This window comes from Cervus elaphus, chromosome 20 (genome assembly GCF_910594005.1).
Source record: "Cervus elaphus chromosome 20, mCerEla1.1, whole genome shotgun sequence".
NCBI classification, from domain to species: domain Eukaryota; kingdom Metazoa; phylum Chordata; class Mammalia; order Artiodactyla; family Cervidae; genus Cervus; species Cervus elaphus.
Window position 1 is genome coordinate 72,608,920 of NC_057834.1, and position 17,325 is coordinate 72,626,244.

A 17,325-nucleotide genomic window follows, 5' to 3' on the forward strand; every position below is an offset into this window, starting at 1 on the left:
GCAACCCACTTCAGTATTCTTGCCTGGAGAATTCCATGGACAGAAGAGCCTGGTGGACTACAGTCCGTGGGGTTGCAAAGAGTCGGATATAACTAAGCGACTAACACACAAACACACACACACACACAAATTATGTGCTCCAAACTAGGACCAAAGTAAAAGCAAAACCAGGCATAGATCTTACAGACTATAGAGCAACAGGTATTAAACAAAAATAAATGTGTAATTATGAACTGTGACAAATTCTTGGAAGGAAAGAAGACTGTAAGGCACACATAATCTAGGAATATGCCCTGCTCTGGGTTTCAGAGAAGGTTTCTCAGAGAATAGAACATATAAACTGGTTGTTTGATTTCATGGTGCCTCAGTCTTCTCATCAGTAACATGGGGATAATACTACCTCCTTTGACTCACAGAGACATTGAGGGAAGAGTGATGATGTACGTGAAAGACTGAAAAATGCTCAGTGCCCCTATGAGTAAGCGTGTTGCTCTCCAGTCAGAGGCAGCTGTTCCCCGGCTTCTCTATATCTGTCATCAAGCCAGGCATTAGTCAGGCACTCAGCCTGCAGACCTTTGATCATTGTCCTTCACTCTGCCAGGCAGCTGGGTCAGATAGACCTGGGGTTAGCCTAGGTTCTTCCACTTATATCTAGAGTGAATTTGGGTTAAGTCCCTTAACTTCTTCACTTTTCTCATTTGTGAAATAGGGGCAGCAATAGTACCAGCTTAAAACTTTATGAGTTTTAAGGACGATGATATTCACAGCTTAAAACTTGTAAAGCACTTAGCACAGTTCTTGGGTTGTAGTTACTCCTAAAACAATTGTAGCTACTGTTACTGTCATTGTTATCATTGCTGATTATTAACTCTTGCTAATTATTTATTGGTAATAACTTTGGCCCTTAACTTTCATTTCCACTGTCATCAGCCACGTCAAAACTCTTGTTGTGTGACAATTGGCTATTGCCGTGGACTTCTAATTAGTGTCCCACCTTGGCTCTCTCTTCTCTAGTTCATTCCATGTGGCTTCTGGAATGAGCTTCCTGAAATAACATTGCTTTACATATATCAACTTTTTCTTTAATATCATCATTGAAAAAATATTCACAGTTCATACCACAATCTTAGAGCTAAGTTTCCTAATATGGAAGGACGTCCTATAAAAATAATAAAAAGACCTACAAATTTATAGAAAAATGAAAGTGCGAATTCCAAAAAGGAAAAACAAGTAGCTACTCAACATGAGCACTTATTATGAGAACTGAGAATTTAAATTGCACTAAAATTCACATTTTACTTATCAGATTGGCAAAAATTCAAAAATTAATACCTTTGGGAAAGGATGTGGAGAAATAGACATTTTCTTATATTGCTGGGGTGTATAAACTCGTGTAATCCCTGTGGAAGGCAACTTGGTATTACTTATCAGCATTACAAAGGCACATACCTTTGACTCGCCAATTTTACCTCTGGAAACTTACCTTACAGATATACATATCAATACTGTATATAAAAGATTATTCATTGCAGTATTGTCTGTAATAGGAAAGGACTGGAAACAACCTAAATGTCCATCAATACAGCATTGATTGAATAAAATATAGTACAATACCTCTCTTCAAAGGAATACCGTGCACTAGTATGGGGAAATCTGCAAGATATATTAAGTGAAAAAAATAAAATAAAGTATAGAACTATGGATATAGTATGTTACTTTTTGTGTAGGAGTGAGGAATAATACACACACTTAGAGAAACTTGGTCAGGCACACATTTTAAAAGCAGTTGTTACCTACAGTGGGAGGGGGACTGGCAGATGGGAGAAAGAGTTAGAGAGGGGAACTTATCACTGCATACCATTTCATGTATATATAATGGGGTGTGTGAGATTACATATATATACACATATATATGTGTGTTTGTGTATATATAAAATTTGTGTAACAAGAATCATATTACCTAATCAAAAGATTATATTAAAAATACTCCCATTACTCATCCATTAATGTACTGAGCACCCATTATGTGCTAGGCAATGGAGATACAAATGTGAAAGTAGTTGTGATGTGGTGGAAAGACCACTGAACTTGAAGTTAAAATATCTGCTTCAAATCCTGACTTTGTTTCTCACTAGCTATGGCTCAGCACATAGTAGACACACATCAAATGTTTGTTGAATGAATTTGTGGTTGAAATTACTTAATCTTTCTGAGTCTGTTTCCTCCCACATGGTGGTGGTGGTGGTGGTGGTTTGGTCGCTAAGTCGTGTTCGACTCTTGCGACCCCATGGACTGTAGCCTGCCAGGCTCCTCTGTCCATGGGAGTCTCCGGGCAAGAACACTGTAGTGGGTTGCCATTTCCTTCTCCATTCCTTCCATATAAATGTTATCTAATGATTTAATGTTATCTAATGATAGAGATGCCTCCTGTGTCACAGAGGTATTGTGATAGATGTGTCATCAGATCTGGTAATAGTTGAAGAGAACTATCATATGCTAGGCACTTTCACATCTATTATTTCCTTGACTCCTAACATTTATTTGCTCATTCACTCATGAAGAAATAGAGGGTCAGAGAGGAACAGTGACTTGCCTAAGGCCTCTTGGGTGTGAGTTGTCTTCTAGTCTTTGTTACTACCTTGTCATGATGCTTCATTAGTAGAATTTTTACCCATTGTAGGTGCTCAGGGAATTTTGAAAATCAAGAAAAACCAAAGTTTTACCACTGTTCTCAGTGGCACTTCAGAGTAGCAGAAAGTCAGTAAATGCATTTCTAATAATTCAGTTTAGAAGTATAGCAGCTGGTCTGTTTGACATTCACTGCACTAAACACTTTGGGAAAATCTAACAAAAATGAAAAGTTTATGCTTCTAATGAGGTAGGAAAGATAAAGACCAACCCACAAAAGCACCCATAAGGTAAAAGATAGAAACTGATTCTTGAGGATGCTACACTTAGAATTTTGCAGATTCGCCAATGGCTTGTCCTCAAAGGAATGAAAATGATATAAAATATACCAACATGGCACATTTAAAAAACATTTTTATTAGAAGAAAACATATGGACAGAGCAGTGTAAAAAACCAATTTTTATAAAATGAGAGATAGTTAATTTTTATTAAATAGAACATGTCTATGCAATCAGCACTTGGATCAAGAGAGGGAATATTAGCAGCACCCAGAGCAACTCTGGGTTCCCCTTCTATCACTACACACCGCTCAAGATAACCACTGTCTTCACCCTTAACATCATAGATATGTTTTGTTTTTGAAGTTTACATACACCCATTTGTGCCTAGTTTCTTTCACTCAACATCACATACCATGAGAGTCACACATCTTGTTGAGTGTAGACACAGTTCATTCATCCTTATAGTAGTCCGTAGTTTTTCTCTCTTCTATTAATGGACATTTGAGTTGTTTCTTTTGGGCTCTTATAAAGAGAAATGCTATAAACATTTTTAAACATGTCTTTTGGTGAATATTGTATATATTTCTTTTGGGTATATAACTAAGGAAGAAATTGCTAGGTCAAACACTCTATGTTAACATAGAAAATAATGCCAAACAGGTCTCTAAAATGTTATACAAAGTTCTCTAATTTTAGGTATTCTGGTGGGTGTGAAGGGAGATCACAATGCAACCTCAACTTGAATTTCTGAGATAAGCTGAGAACCTTTTAGTATGTTTTTTGACTTTTTGAGAAATAACTGTTTATCCCCGCTTGCAAAATGCCTGTTGAAATATTCTGCTTATTTTCAGTTGGGTTTTTCTGCCTTTTTCTTGCTGATCTGTGAATGTCCTTTATATATCCTATGTAAATCCTTTTTTGGATATGTATGTTGCAATAATCTTTTCTCTGTGGCTTGATTTTTCACTGATGGTGTCTTAAACAGGAGTTGTTAATATTTAAATTAATTATTTATTTTTGGTTGCTCTGGGTCTTTGTTGCTACATGGGATTTCTCTCATTGCTGCGAGCAGGGGCTACTCTCCAGCTGCAGTGCTGGCTTTTCACTGACTGGCTTCTCTTGTTTCAGGGCAAGGGCTCTAGGGCTTATGGGCTTTAGTAGTTGGGGCCCCCAGGCTCTAGAACACAGGCTCAAAGTTGTGGCACAAGGGCTTGGTCCCTCCCTGGCATGTGGGATCCTCTGAAGTCCGGGAACCAACCAGAGTCTCCTGCGTTAGCAGGTGTATTCTTTACCACTGAGCCACTGGGGAAGCCCAGGAGTTCTTAATTTTAATGTTTTCTAATGATCAGGGTTTTGTTTTGGTTTTTTTCCCCCTTATGGTTAGTACTGTGAGTGTTTAAGAAGTCTTTGCCTACCTTAAGGTCACGAAAAAAATTGTTTTGATATTTACTTTAGATGCTTTTATTGTTTTATCTTTCACAGTTAGATTTAAAATCCGTCTGGAACTGATTTTTTTTGGTATAAAATAAGGCAGGAGAAGGAAATGGCAACCCACTTCAGCATTCTTGCCTGGAGAATCCCATGGGCAGAGGAGCCTGGCAGGATCTAGTCCATGGGATCGCAAGAGTCAGAGACGACTTAGCGACTAAACCACCACCACCACCACCAGGGTAGAGGTCAAGATTCTTCTTTTTTTCTCCATGTGGCTTTTCAGTTGATCAAGCATCATTTACTGAAAAGACCACCTTTTTTTCCCCAGTGCATCACATCAGCATCTTCTATGTGAATCAAGTGACCTTATAATGTAGATCTGTTTATGGACTCTATTCGATTGTCTATCCTTGCTCCCAATTACTATTTCTACAGCTTTATAACAGGTCTTGATAACTGGTAGTCCTCCACTAGGCTCCAATTTTTTACCCTCCCAAGCCATCTAGTACTAGAGTGCAGCTTCCACTTCCCACTTGGGAGGGTAAATTACACCCATGTCCAGATGGGTGTAATTGATTTGCTTGTTCCCAGGGCTTTGGTCATTTGTGGTTACCTGGGTCTTTATCCCATCAAAACCCCTTTAAACAGAAAGCCAGCCAGGTGTCTGCAGACTAGCAAATCAGATCTGTCGGGTAGTTAAATTACGCGGGGAGGGGAGAGGTGGATTGGGGAGGTTGTCTCCCCTGGGGGTACAGTGACGAGGTGGTCGATCTACATACACCTGAGGACTGGCTTCTCAGGAGGTACGAGGAGAGCCAAACTAAAATCCGGGTAGAGGAGGGCTACGCTAGGTTAGCGCATGTAAATGTCGCGGGGGGTTCCGCAAGGCTGCGCGAATAGGCTCGCCGGGGTGGGGCCGAGAAGCCGCAAATCACCAGTTGAGGGCCCGAGTGCGCGTCGCCGGCTCAGAGGCGCGCCGGCTGCTGCCTGGGCCCGGGCGGGGGCCGGGGAGGGAACCGGAGCCCCAGCCGCCCCGCGCACAGAGAGACGCGCGCCGGCTTCCCGGTGGGCGCGCTCCACCGATCATGAGCCGCTCCTGCTCCGGGAACAGCTGCGGCGCGGGGCCGACCGTGCGGCTCCTCTGAGCCCCAGCGGGAGAACCCGGGCGCCGCGCTGGAGGTGAGTCTCCGCCGCGTGTCCCGCGGAGGTGCGGCTTCTCCCGGGGCCCTTCGGCCTCCCCCTTCCCTTGGAGGACTGACTGGGAAGTTTGTTGGCGAAAGTTAGGCTATGGGGAAAGTAGAGCCAGCGACCCCCTACCGCTCCCCCAGCCGAGTTGGCGATTGGGGGCCGGAGTGGCTGAACTGGGGATGGGGTTGCGCCCGTAGGGGGCCTCTGAACCGGCTAGGATTCCCCACACGGGGCCTGCGGCGGGAGGCGACACGCAGCGAGCATCTCTGCTCTTTGCATCTTCCCGGGTGCTGGCTTCTCCGACCCCCTGAGCGTCCAGCCGCGCCTCCCGGTCCCCTCCCTCTCGGCCCCAGAAGCCGGTGAGGGTCGCGGGATGCGAGGGCCAGGGAGGTGGGGGTAGGGGCTGCTCCGCTGGAAGCCCTGGGCTTGGAGGAGGCGAGTTTCTCCACTAATCTCTTGGAAAGTCTGCAAAGCAAGCGAAGGAGCCCGCCCCGTAACTGTTGACAACAGCTCCCTCCCTCTCTCCCTTTGTTGAAAAAGAATGAATAGTTGGTTGTGTGGCTCCCTTTTCGTCGGAGAAGGAAGGGAAGGGGAGGTGAAGGCAGGGAAAGGAGGAACGGTGGGCGCACCGCGAAGTGGGTTCCGGTCTCAGCCCGTCTTTCCTTACCTGCTAAGGCTGCCTCCACCTTAAAAGTTTGATCAGGTGTGGACAGTCGTGGGAAGTTCAGTGGGCTCCGAAGCAGCTGTCGAGGCGGTGTGTTTCGTGGAGGAACCCAGAGGGTCGTGGCTGGGCTTGGGTGGGGGTGATGGAAAACTCTGGTTTTGGTTTTAACTCGCTTGAAGCAGGGTGAGGAGGTGAAAGATTGTTCTCTTAACCTCGTGTATGTTTCACCTGAAGCCATTAGCTGAAATAGAAAGTAGAGCCGTGCGTTCAGCCATGCATTTTAAACCTTGACTCTTATCTACCACGGCTACACAAATCTTTCCAAGGAAGACACATTGGCGGAGGGAAGGTCAGTTTGAGAACGGACAATCTCCCTGCTTGTTGCCAAGGAGTGAATCGAGATCCGGGAGGAAGGGGAGACCTCGGTTCAGAAAGTCACAAGTGGGAAGGGGCTGCTCAGTTAATACAGGGGAAGCCACAGGCCGAGCAGTTGTACGTGAGTGTACAAGGGGACATATGGAATGTAGCTGTAAACAGCTTGCACACTAATGGCTCTCTCACGCCCTGACTCCAACTTTCCCTGAGAAGCCTGACATTTCCAGAATGACTAACAGGAGATCTCAATCTCCTATTCATATAGAAAGGACTGCTTGTCGAATGGATGCTAATCTTAAGACTTTTATCATGTAGATCCTGTGCTGTGTTGCTTGAAATTCAATCCATGGAAGAATTATTCATACTTCAATCATTTGGCTAGACTTCATAATATACTTCAAAGTAAAGGGATACTCTTAATTCCTACACCCAAGCAGAACTTTATTCTGAGTGGATAAGCCAGCTTTATATGTGAGGTTTGCCATCTCCTCTTCCTATCTGCCTCTGCAGAGAAGATACACAGCTACAGATCTGGATTGTAACTTCTCTGTCGTGGTCATAACAGGGCAGCGGAGGGGGTTACACTTCCAGAGTTTAAAATACAACGGAAAGCTCTTAAAGCCCACATCCCATGACTGTCTGTGAATTTAACTTGAAAATATCTCATTTCAGAAGTAAGATTGAAAAATCCAAACAGACTGCTTATCTCTGCCTCAACTTGCTTGCGATCATCAGTTTCTTTGAGACTGTAAAGGAAAGGAGTCACGCCTGTTGTTCACAAGCATTTCAGAGCATAACTGCTGACCAGGGTCAAGAAGGCAGCACATAGATTGGGAGAATGTCAGGCTCACTGTCATCTCTACTGAGATTTCAGCTCTTTGAACGTACACGTGGGTCTCATGTTTTGCTATCAAGATGTAGAGTCTTTGACCTTTGTGTATATTTCAAGATCGGGCTTTAGACGAAGTCAGGACGCTGTGTCTGATTACCTGCACAGGTGAAGTCAGATGGCCAAAGTCTCACCGGGGCTTTTGTTTTAAAGACTGCATGTGGGCTCACTTCATGTGCCTGTGTATCTATGCTCTTGTCATACTTGATTGGGTGTCGTTACCTCTTTGTTCTCTGTTTAAACATCTCCCTCCTCATCCTTCCTGGCTGCAGTCTTCCCCAGAAGCAGTGACTTCATTTGTGAGCTCTCGTTGTGATGGGGATGCATTGACAAGCAAGACAGACATGGTCTCTGCCCTGCTTAGAGGAGACCTGCTATTTTTGGAATACTTGCTGTATGTCAAGGGCTTTCCATACACAATTGTATTCACTTTTCACAACAACTCCATGAAGTAGATGTTGTTAACCCATTTTTACAAATGAGAAACTGACTGTCAGAGAGGTTGTCACTTGTCCCAGGCCACACAGTAAGTCAGTGGCAGAGTAGGGATTTGAACCTGTGAGTGGCTTACTTCAAAGCCTATGTTCTGAGTCACACCGTGTCTGATTTTCAAAAATTAAATAGTACATAATGGCTAGGAACATCGAGACAGAAACATCTCCAAGTGGAGAAAACTTGGGAGCCAGAAACTGGAGACTTGAATTTAGTCTCCATCATGCTCTTCCAACCCATGTGTTCCCATCTCAAGACCTTCACATTTGCCGAATCCCCTGCCTGGAACTGAAGGGAGTTCAATCTTCTCTTGACTGGTTCCTTCTCTTTTCAGGTCTCATGTCACAGTTCCCTCTTCAAAAAGCTCTTCTCAGACCACCCTTTCATGTTCTTTAGGGCACTTATGACTGGGATATTCCCTAATTTGTTTTTTTATCTGTGTTGATTGAACTTCCCCATTGCAGTGTAGGTTCCATGAGAGGAGGAGCTTATCTATTCTGTTATAGCCTCAGTTCTAGTACACTGTAAACCCTCAGAGAATATATATTGAGTGAATGAACATTTATTTTCCTTATCTGGAAAAGGGAAGGAGCTTGATCCTCTGCGATCCCGTATACATATCACGTGCTGAGATTCTGCCTAGTGGTCAGCTGTGGTAGGTGGCTTCTCTGGCAGAATGGAAAGTACGTACCTTGAACCTAGATTCCATCACTTCCACCTCTGGATTTCCCCCAGGTTCCTGGAGTCTGGAAAAAATAAAAATAAGTAGGAACAGAGCAACCTACAGACTGCAAATGAGTTTCTTCCACCTGTAGTTCGCCCTTCCATTCCCCACCCCACTTTAGTTTGTTGTTGTTTGTTTTTATAAAGTTGGGTCTCTGGCCAGGGCCCACCTCCCTCACCATTGGATTGATTCAAGCTTGACATTGGACCCAGGCTGGAACCAGTCTTTCCCAGTGACTAGTCACAGGACGAGGCTATATTTTATTGGGAAAGAGTCCCAAGTTAGAGGCAACAGGTTGTTGAGGAGAGCCTGGCCTGTGTATTTCCAATTTATCTGCAGCTGAGAAATTTAACTGTAACACAGGAAACTTCAACTAGGATGATCTTCATCCTCCCATTATTAAACTCTGTTTCATGGCCTTTGGGTCAGTACCCCTTCCTCTGGGAAGCCTTTCCTGGCTGCTAGATTCATCTAGACCCCAGTTCCCACTCTGCATGCCCCCATAGCCTGGGGACTCACCAATACATAAGGTCATTACTTACTGTCTGCTTCCTCCATAGGATAGGAACCTCGTGAGGACACCTATTTGACACCATCCCCAACACCCACCCAGTGCAGGCCCTCATTAGATGTGTGTTGGATAGAAGAATTAGTGAATGCTCCTGTTGGCTGACTGTTCCTCTTTGTCATTCTTTTCTGTTACCCAGAAAGTAATCTGAGTGTCAGTTGCTCTGTACCAAAGAAACTCACTTACCTGGTGGTTCTCAAACCTGGCTCCACATTGAATGATACTTGCAAGGGTTTTGATAAGACTGATGCCAGGGTCCTATTCACCGAGATTGTGACTTCATTGGTTTGGTTCACGGCTTGGGTGTCAGAATTTTTGAAGCTTCTCCGAGGACTCTTAATGTGCATCCAGGTTGAGAGCCTCCGCTTTTTTAGAACTCATCCCTGGCGTTGGTCCTTATAGGCTTGAAGCAGTCCAGGTGAGAGAGGCCAGGGATATAATTCATGGAATATTGCATGGTTCCTGACAGTTTAAGAGGTACTTTCACATCTGTTATCACATCTGATAATAACAAGCTGAGGGATCTACTCTCTGGTTTAAATACTCCCTTCATGTTGATGACTCTTGAAAATCTACATTCTGTACTGGCCTCTAACTGAACATACGGGTATCTAGACTGCGAGACAGAACTGTCCTACTGGTACCTCACACTCAGCAGCCCCAGTGGTGAACTTGTTACCCTCCGTCCTGAGGGGGTCACCCCTTGTGCTACTGAGTGTGTTACAGCAAAGCACTGTCCTCCCATGGCTGTGGCCTCCTTCCTCCCATACAAGAGGCCGTGAGCTCTTAGCCCCTCGCTCTGCCCTCCCTTTCCCTTCCCGTGGCCACTGTCCCAGGTCGGAGCCCTTCATCACTCCTTGCTGGCTCGTTGCTGGTGCCTGACTCTCCCACGGCCCTTCTCTCCCCTCCAGAATCACCAGAGCTGCCTACCCTGGCACAGACTGGACTCCATCCATCTCTTCCTGAGTTTCCCTAGCACTGACAGTCAAGTTCAAACACCTCAACACACCCTTTAAGACTTTGTGATCTGGCCCTAAGCTGTGCTTCTTCCAGGAACTGCTTCTCAGCTTCACTCCAGCCGCACTGCACAACTTAGGTTCCTGAGCTTGTGTGGGTACTTCCCGCCTTTATGCATCTGCTGTTACCACATCATCTTAGAAGGCTTTTCCCTACAGTTTCCAGCCTTTCAAAATCCTTCATCTCCAGTGATACCCTCTCTGAGATCCTCCTTAAGCCCTTTTATCAAAATTAATTGTTCTTCCCCCAAGCATCTTAAGGGTCCCATCAATGAGTTATATTACAGTTGACCCTTGAACAACACAGGTTTGAACTGCATTGGTCATTTTGTTGTTGTTTAGTCCTTCAGTCGTGTCTGACTCTTTGCAACCCTTTGGACTGTAGCCCACCAGTCTCCTACTGTCCTTGGGATTTCCCAGGCAAGAATACTGGAGTGGGTTGCCATTTCCTTCTCCAGGGTATTTTCCTGACCCAGGGACTGAACCCAAGTCTCCTGCACTGCAGGTGGATTCTTTAGCCACTGAGCCACCCAGAGTGGGGGTGGGGGTGGCGCGTAGAATTGCATAGGTGCACTTACACACAGATATTTTCCGGTAGTAAATACTACAGTCCATGGTCAGTTGAATCTGTAGATGTGGGGGAACTGTGGATACAGAGGGCTGTCTATAAATTACATGCAGATTAACCCTGAGTTGTTCAAATGTCAACTGTATTCTCTTTGAGTTCATAGTCAGGGATTGAGATTTATGCATCTTTGTTTCTCTGAGTATCTTATCTGGAGTGGGCACTTAAATGTTTGTTGAGTTGAAAGTAGGAAAAGCAGATGTTAACATCCCTCGAGAATACACCGAGGTGTGGATAACTTGCTGAAGGGCATTCTAAAGCACTTTGGCTCAGACTTGAAATAGATAGATCTTGGATAAGCAGAGAGGAAACAGGCTGCTGGAGACACTGGAGCCAGTGTAACTCTTGTCTGTCATCCTAGCCTGGAGATAGACGCGATCAACACTACGGGCCTTTGCATACGCAGAGATTCTGTGGGATGCGGGGTGGGGCTTTGGGTCTCCCCACCAGGTTCTTGGGACTGATCCAAGCCTGTCTGTGGAGAAGAAAGGTGCTGACAACTCGGACAGGTGAGAGTCCATGACTGTGAGTGTGTACGGGTGGGATGAGGGAATCCTAGTCGGCTTACGTCACCCGTGTTCAGGAGAGGGCTGAGGAGTTTGGTTTCTTTTTTAATAATGATGATTAACATGAAACAAGTGCTGACAGCGTGCCAGGTACTGGCCAGACCCAGGAGGGGCCCACACGGGGACTGACAGTCCATTGTCTGCACCCGCTGGGAGGGAGCCGGGCCTTCTGTGTGGTCCCACTTACGCATGGAGCAGATGGGCTTCAGAACTACCAGGTTCTGAGGCAGAAAACTGAGGACGGGGTTCAGGTTATATGCCTTAAATGAAGGGTCTCCTTCCACCCAGCACTTCGGTGTCTGTCTCTGTCACGTGTGGGAACAGTGGACTGAGTGTGTGTGTGTGTGTGTGTGTGTTGTCAATTGTTTCCTCTGCGTACTCTGCTGACTGCTCTGGTTCCACCTCTTATTCTACCAGAGTCTCTTCCTCTTGATTGTCCCCAAGCCAAGTCCCAGGTCCCCAGGTCCTTTGTGGCACTGTCTGCAGTGGTGCTGGAGAGTGATGGTTTTCACTCAGCACCGCTCCCTTTGCAGGGGAGAGGGTGGTCTGTGAGGAACGGGGATTGCCCGGCTTGAGGACGGACTGCAGGGTGAAGAGGCGTGTTCCTCATCAGGCTCGGGGAAGGCCAGGGCGTGGGGCTTAGCTGTGCAGCTGTCATCTCTGGATCCATCTAATACCGTGACTAGGGATACAGATTCTGTAACCCTCTGTCTCCTGGGAGTAGCCCTAATTTTTATTCAAGCTTATGTTTCTTCTTCTCTATTTATTTGCCTTTATAATTTTATTTATTTGGCTGCGCTGGGTCTTCATTGTTGCACAGGCTTTTCTCTAGTTGTGGTGAACAGGAGCTTCTCCTAGTTGTGGTGCCTGGGCTTCCATTGTGGTGGCTTCTCTTGTTGTGGAGCGCGGACTCTAGAACACAGGCTCAGTAGACGCGGCACACAGGCTTAGTCGCTCTGTGGCATGTGGGATCTTCCTGGATCAGGGATTGAACCCGTGTCTCCTGCATTGGCAGGTGGGTTCTTTACCACTGAGCCACCAGGGAAGCCCTATATTGACCTTTAAAATATCATTTAATTTGGCTTAGATCAAAGCCATAGTTATTGAGAGGATAGAGGTACTAACCCTGCTCAGGGTGAATGCTCTGCTAGTGGTGATGGCTGGGAACAACTGCTAAGGCTGCTTTCACACACAGCGTTTTTCGTTTCTTTCCATGCAGCTCTCGACCATTTTTTTTTCTCTTTTTTGCCTTTCCCACTCTTCCTTGACTCCGCAGGCACCTATGCACATTGCTTAACCCTGTTGGTGATAGGCGGGTCCCTGACCCCTCGGGGGGACAGTTGTACATGGAGCCCCCACCCCATGGCTTTCCTCTCCAGCTGAGCCCACTGATGTATGGAAGAGTGGCCCACCTCCTGAACCCTGACCGTCTTCGTTAATTAGCGTACATTGATTTATTTATGAGCACCAGGTCTTCACCAGAAGCAATCTGTCTTGTCTCTCTGGGTAGCACAACTGAGGAGTTGGATGAAGGTGTTCTAGCAGCTAAGGAACTCCTGCCATTTTCACCTGTTCTTATTGCTTGTAGGGTGGTGGGAATGCATGAGCTCATTATCCTTCCTCAGTATTCTTTTTTGTTAGTCATGCTTTTCCGTCAGCTTCAGTCATATGAAGTAATAAACTGGCTCGTATGTCTCTAAAGGCTCTGAAATGTATTTGCCCTATTCCATTGTGACTCAGTCAGTAAAGAATTGGCCTGCAATGTGGGAGACCCAGGTCCAGTTCCTGGGTCAGGAAGATCCTCTGGAGAAGGGGATGGCAACCCACTTCAGTATTCTTGCCTGGAGAATTCCATGGACAGAAGAGCCTGGTGGGCTACAGTCCACAGGATCGCAAAGAGTTGGACACGACTGAGTGACTAACACACACACACATTGGTGGACCTGCTGCCAGACCAGGAGAATTCCTCTATAGGATGAAAAAGGGGATAAGTCAACTTCCCATCACAGTAAATTTCACAAGTGATGTTTATCCTTTAACACTTTGTGAGCATTTTCTTTTGTTACGAGGAAGTCAATTCTCATAGTTTTCTTAGATTTATGGCTTCACTCTCTTCTTCCCCCCTTAGACTTGAGGATCATGGCTGCAGGAAAGTTTGCAAGTCTTCCCAGAAACATGCCAGTGAATCACCAGTTCCCCCTCGCCTCATCCATGGACCTTCTGAGCGGCAAGTCCCCTCTCGTTGAGCGTCGTGCAGATGCCTATCAAGACGTGTCTATACATGGCACCCTTCCCCGGAAGAAGAAAGGCCCTCCTCCCATCAGGTCCTGTGATAACTTCAGTCATGTGGGGACCCTCCCCCATTCCAGATCCCCACGGCAGCACTCACCTCTGAACCAGGACGTCATCCAGGAGCAGCACCTGCAAGACTGGAAAGGCGAAGCCTTCACCTTCAGGTAGCTTCTTTAATTTCACAAATGAAAATGATTTGTTTTAAAGGGCTTAAAAAAAAAATTTGTTTTTAGGAAAAATATCAAACATGCACAAAGTAGAACAGATAGTTTAGTTAACTCCCATGGACCCATCACCCAGCTTCAACAGTTATCAACTCGTGGTTGGCTGCTTTGTCTGTACCCCACCCACTTTCCTTCCTCTGGTATTATTATTGTTTTCAGGCAAAGCTTTATTGTGCTCTGTTACTATTTTGAAGCAAATCTCAGACTTCGTTTTATCTGTGAATATTTTGGTATATGTCTTTCAAAGACAAGGACTCTTATTTTAAAAAACATATAGCCAAAAAAAAAAAAAAAAAAAACATATAGCCACAGCATAAAAAACTGTAACATGTAAAAAAAGAACCGTTTCTTAACATCATCCAATTTGGAGGATATTATGAGTATTTTAAGGTCAGCTTCCTGTATCATTAAATCCCTCAGAAGGAACCACGGCTTTTTTTTTTTTTTTTTTTGCATCAGATTATGAACTGCATCCATCCATTTCTATAGAGATGCCAGGATTTCTATAGTTAGGATGTCTATAATTGTGTAGGTGTCCCCATTATCCAGAGCATGCCTATGAAAACTTCCATAAGCTGAGATGGTGTGAAGCAGTAGTTACCCTAGGACATATCATACTAATGGATGCATAAAACTAATGGATGCAAAAACAAATGGAGATAAAGCACAGATGCTCGTGGACAGCTCAGGGCCAGGGTGACTTGATGCTGAGATGCTGCGTGTAGTTCTGGAGGGAACTTGGTGGTGCTACTCTTGCTGCTCTGCGTGTGCACTGCCTGTGCAACAGTTTCCTGGAAACAGACGCTGAACGCTCTTTTCGTATTTCACCTTTTTCCACAAAAGCAAAATTCCTCTTTAGACTTCTGTTAGTGAAATCAAGTACTAATGTAGGTGGTTTTGTAAAAGCAAAGTGGTGTCAAGCGCACTTTCAGAAAGTGGGGATACCTGTGTTTAGTTGTCAACAAGCTGAAATAAAATTGTGTTTGGTTTTGGATCCATCATCAAGTCAGCTTCAGAATACCTTAGAACAGGAATTGATTTCTTCTTCTGTCCACCAGGGACCTGGGTAAATAAGCCTCATGGTCGTAAAGGCTTTTTCTTTGGGTCTGAAATGGGCCTAGTTGTGACCCTGCTGGTGGAGCTGGTTTAGGACCGCTGCACCTCATTTTCTGTTGAATAAGACCAGCAGCCAGTGCTGTTGGTAAGCAGGGGGATGGTTTCTTCTGCTGTATCTCCTGACATCTCTCTCTCTGTCCAGCCCTGTAGCAAAGAAAACTGCTTTGGTCCTAGCTCATTTATTTGTTCAATACCTGTATATTGAACACCTGTGTTAGTTAGAATATGTTGATTTTGTAAGCACTATTGCTTCACCAGTAAAATTCTGCCCATATCATTTGAGTATCTTAACTAAAGGGATGGTCTGACATAGTCGACATCTTAGCTATCAAATCATTGCCCTCTTACAGGGTGGGGAAATATGTGCCCTGACACGATAGCAGTGGAACATGAGAAATGGTGTCCTCCCAGAGCAAACATTGTAGTGAAGGATCCAGATAATAAATACAAGTAAATAAACAAGACAATGGCAGATTATAGTCAGTGATATAGGGGAAATAGTAATATACTGGAGATTTATTGGGGTTATATTTTTTTTATAGAGTCTCTGAGGAGAGGAGTCAGTGGAAGGCTGTCCAGGCATAGGAAGAACAAGTGCAAGGAACCGGGGGTGGGAACATGTTTGAAAAACCGAAAACAAGCTAGGGTGACCTGTGGCTGGAGTGTGGCATGTTGAGAGACAAATATTACACATGTTGGGAAAGGACTAGACAGGCAAGAGTTCAGAATGAGTTGTATAATTGCAGCATTACAGGAGAAGATAAGTGGAAGCCCAGATAGTTTCTGGAGAAAGCACTGGAGAGTCTGCAGTGTTTCTGACATCAGACCCCACAGTTTCCCAGGGTGTTCTGGGCTTCAGATGGTTCTGCTCTGCAGAGTCTAGGTGGGTGGTCTGCTGATGACAGGTGCGCATGGAAGCTCACACCTGTGCACGGTAATGTTGATATCACATCATGGGCACCTGATGCACGGCGATGCAGACGCAGAGCCGTCACTGCCCTGTCTTAAGGAGGCTGTGAGGCAGCAAAGGAGAATAACTTCCAGCTAGCCAGAATTAAGCCCAGGCTGGAGTCAGAACCGCTATTACCTGGCTTCCTGTGGCCACTTTTTATTTATTAAGTTAAACTCTATACTGAGCTAGATATCCATGGGCTACCACATGGAGATGGTTCACAAAGTCCAGGCTAGGTGTCTGCTCTTACCAGGGGGATCTCCCAGGGGCCGGGAGTAGTAATGGAGTCACCCTTTGTAGCTTGAGGAGGTTCTCAATAAACTCCTGAGGCCCAGGCTGTCAGCCTGCCAGCAGTTCAAAGCTTTTTAACGGGAAGACTAACGTGGACATAGATCAGATCTCAGATCTTATCGGAGGTGGACACAAGTCATGAGTTTAAAGTCCAGGCTGTGGAAGACTTAGCAAGTACTGCTGGTTTAGGTTTGTTTCTGATTCAGAATTATGTTCATCTAAATCCACGTGTTTTTTTCTTAACTTAAAATACCTTATTGTTAAAGGTCAGCACAGGAAGTAATGCACATCCTTCAAAATTATGCTGAGTGTCAAAGGATCTAAAGTCCTCTTCCCCCACTCCCCAGCCTTATTGTTAATGTATTTTGTTTACCTGACACATCTTAAAAATATCCTGAGTTGTTCTCAGTTTTGAGGACTTCAAAGCACCTTATATTCTTTTTTTTTTTTCCTCCCTAAATCCTTTTAAGTATTCCTAATAAGATTATGAGCTGCCTCAGTTACTTTTTGGAACAAGTCAGAGTGTCAACAAGTAACATTTTGTGAAAGTGAAAAGCTGGGCACAGGCTATTTGAATGAGAACCTGAGCCTTTAGAGTGGAAAGTGTGACTAAGGTGCTGGACAGAATTACCTCAAGAGAGAAACAGCATTTCTATTCCTAACTCAGCTCTGACAGCCCGGCAGAGCTGTGAGACCCACCACCCTGCTGGTTCACTCACCACTGGAAGCTGGGAGCCGTGTGTGTTTTAGAGTTCTGAATCCCTGACTCTAGGGACCTAAGACTAGTTAGGTCTACTTTTAACAAGATTATTGGTTTCTTTCTCTTTTTTTTTTTTTTTTTGCCTTGTTTCAGATAAACTCTTCTGGCCTTATTTCTTTTCAGAGTGAATTCAGGGGTTAACTTCAGCTAAGAGTAGCTGAAGTTCAACTTGCCCAGATGTCAAGCCTGCAAGCCTTCCATTCCATCACACTTGAGGTTGGCATGACGATGGTGGAGCCATC

General features: G+C 45.1%; 1 protein-coding gene across 3 annotated transcripts in view; it reads left to right on the forward strand.

Moving 5' to 3' along the window:
- BCAR3 (BCAR3 adaptor protein, NSP family member) overlaps positions 1-17,325 on the forward strand; it is a 218,956-nt gene that overhangs the window by 88,992 nt on the left and 112,639 nt on the right. For 2 of the 3 annotated variants that reach the window (XM_043876123.1, XM_043876124.1), the window contains exon 2: positions 13,577-13,904. In XM_043876123.1, the coding sequence (XP_043732058.1) occupies positions 13,588-13,904 (317 nt within the window). In that variant the 5' untranslated portion in view covers positions 13,577-13,587. Of the gene's footprint in view, positions 1-5,295; positions 5,521-13,576; positions 13,905-17,325 lie in introns of those variants that run through there. The other variant, XM_043876122.1, reaches the window with a different exon arrangement.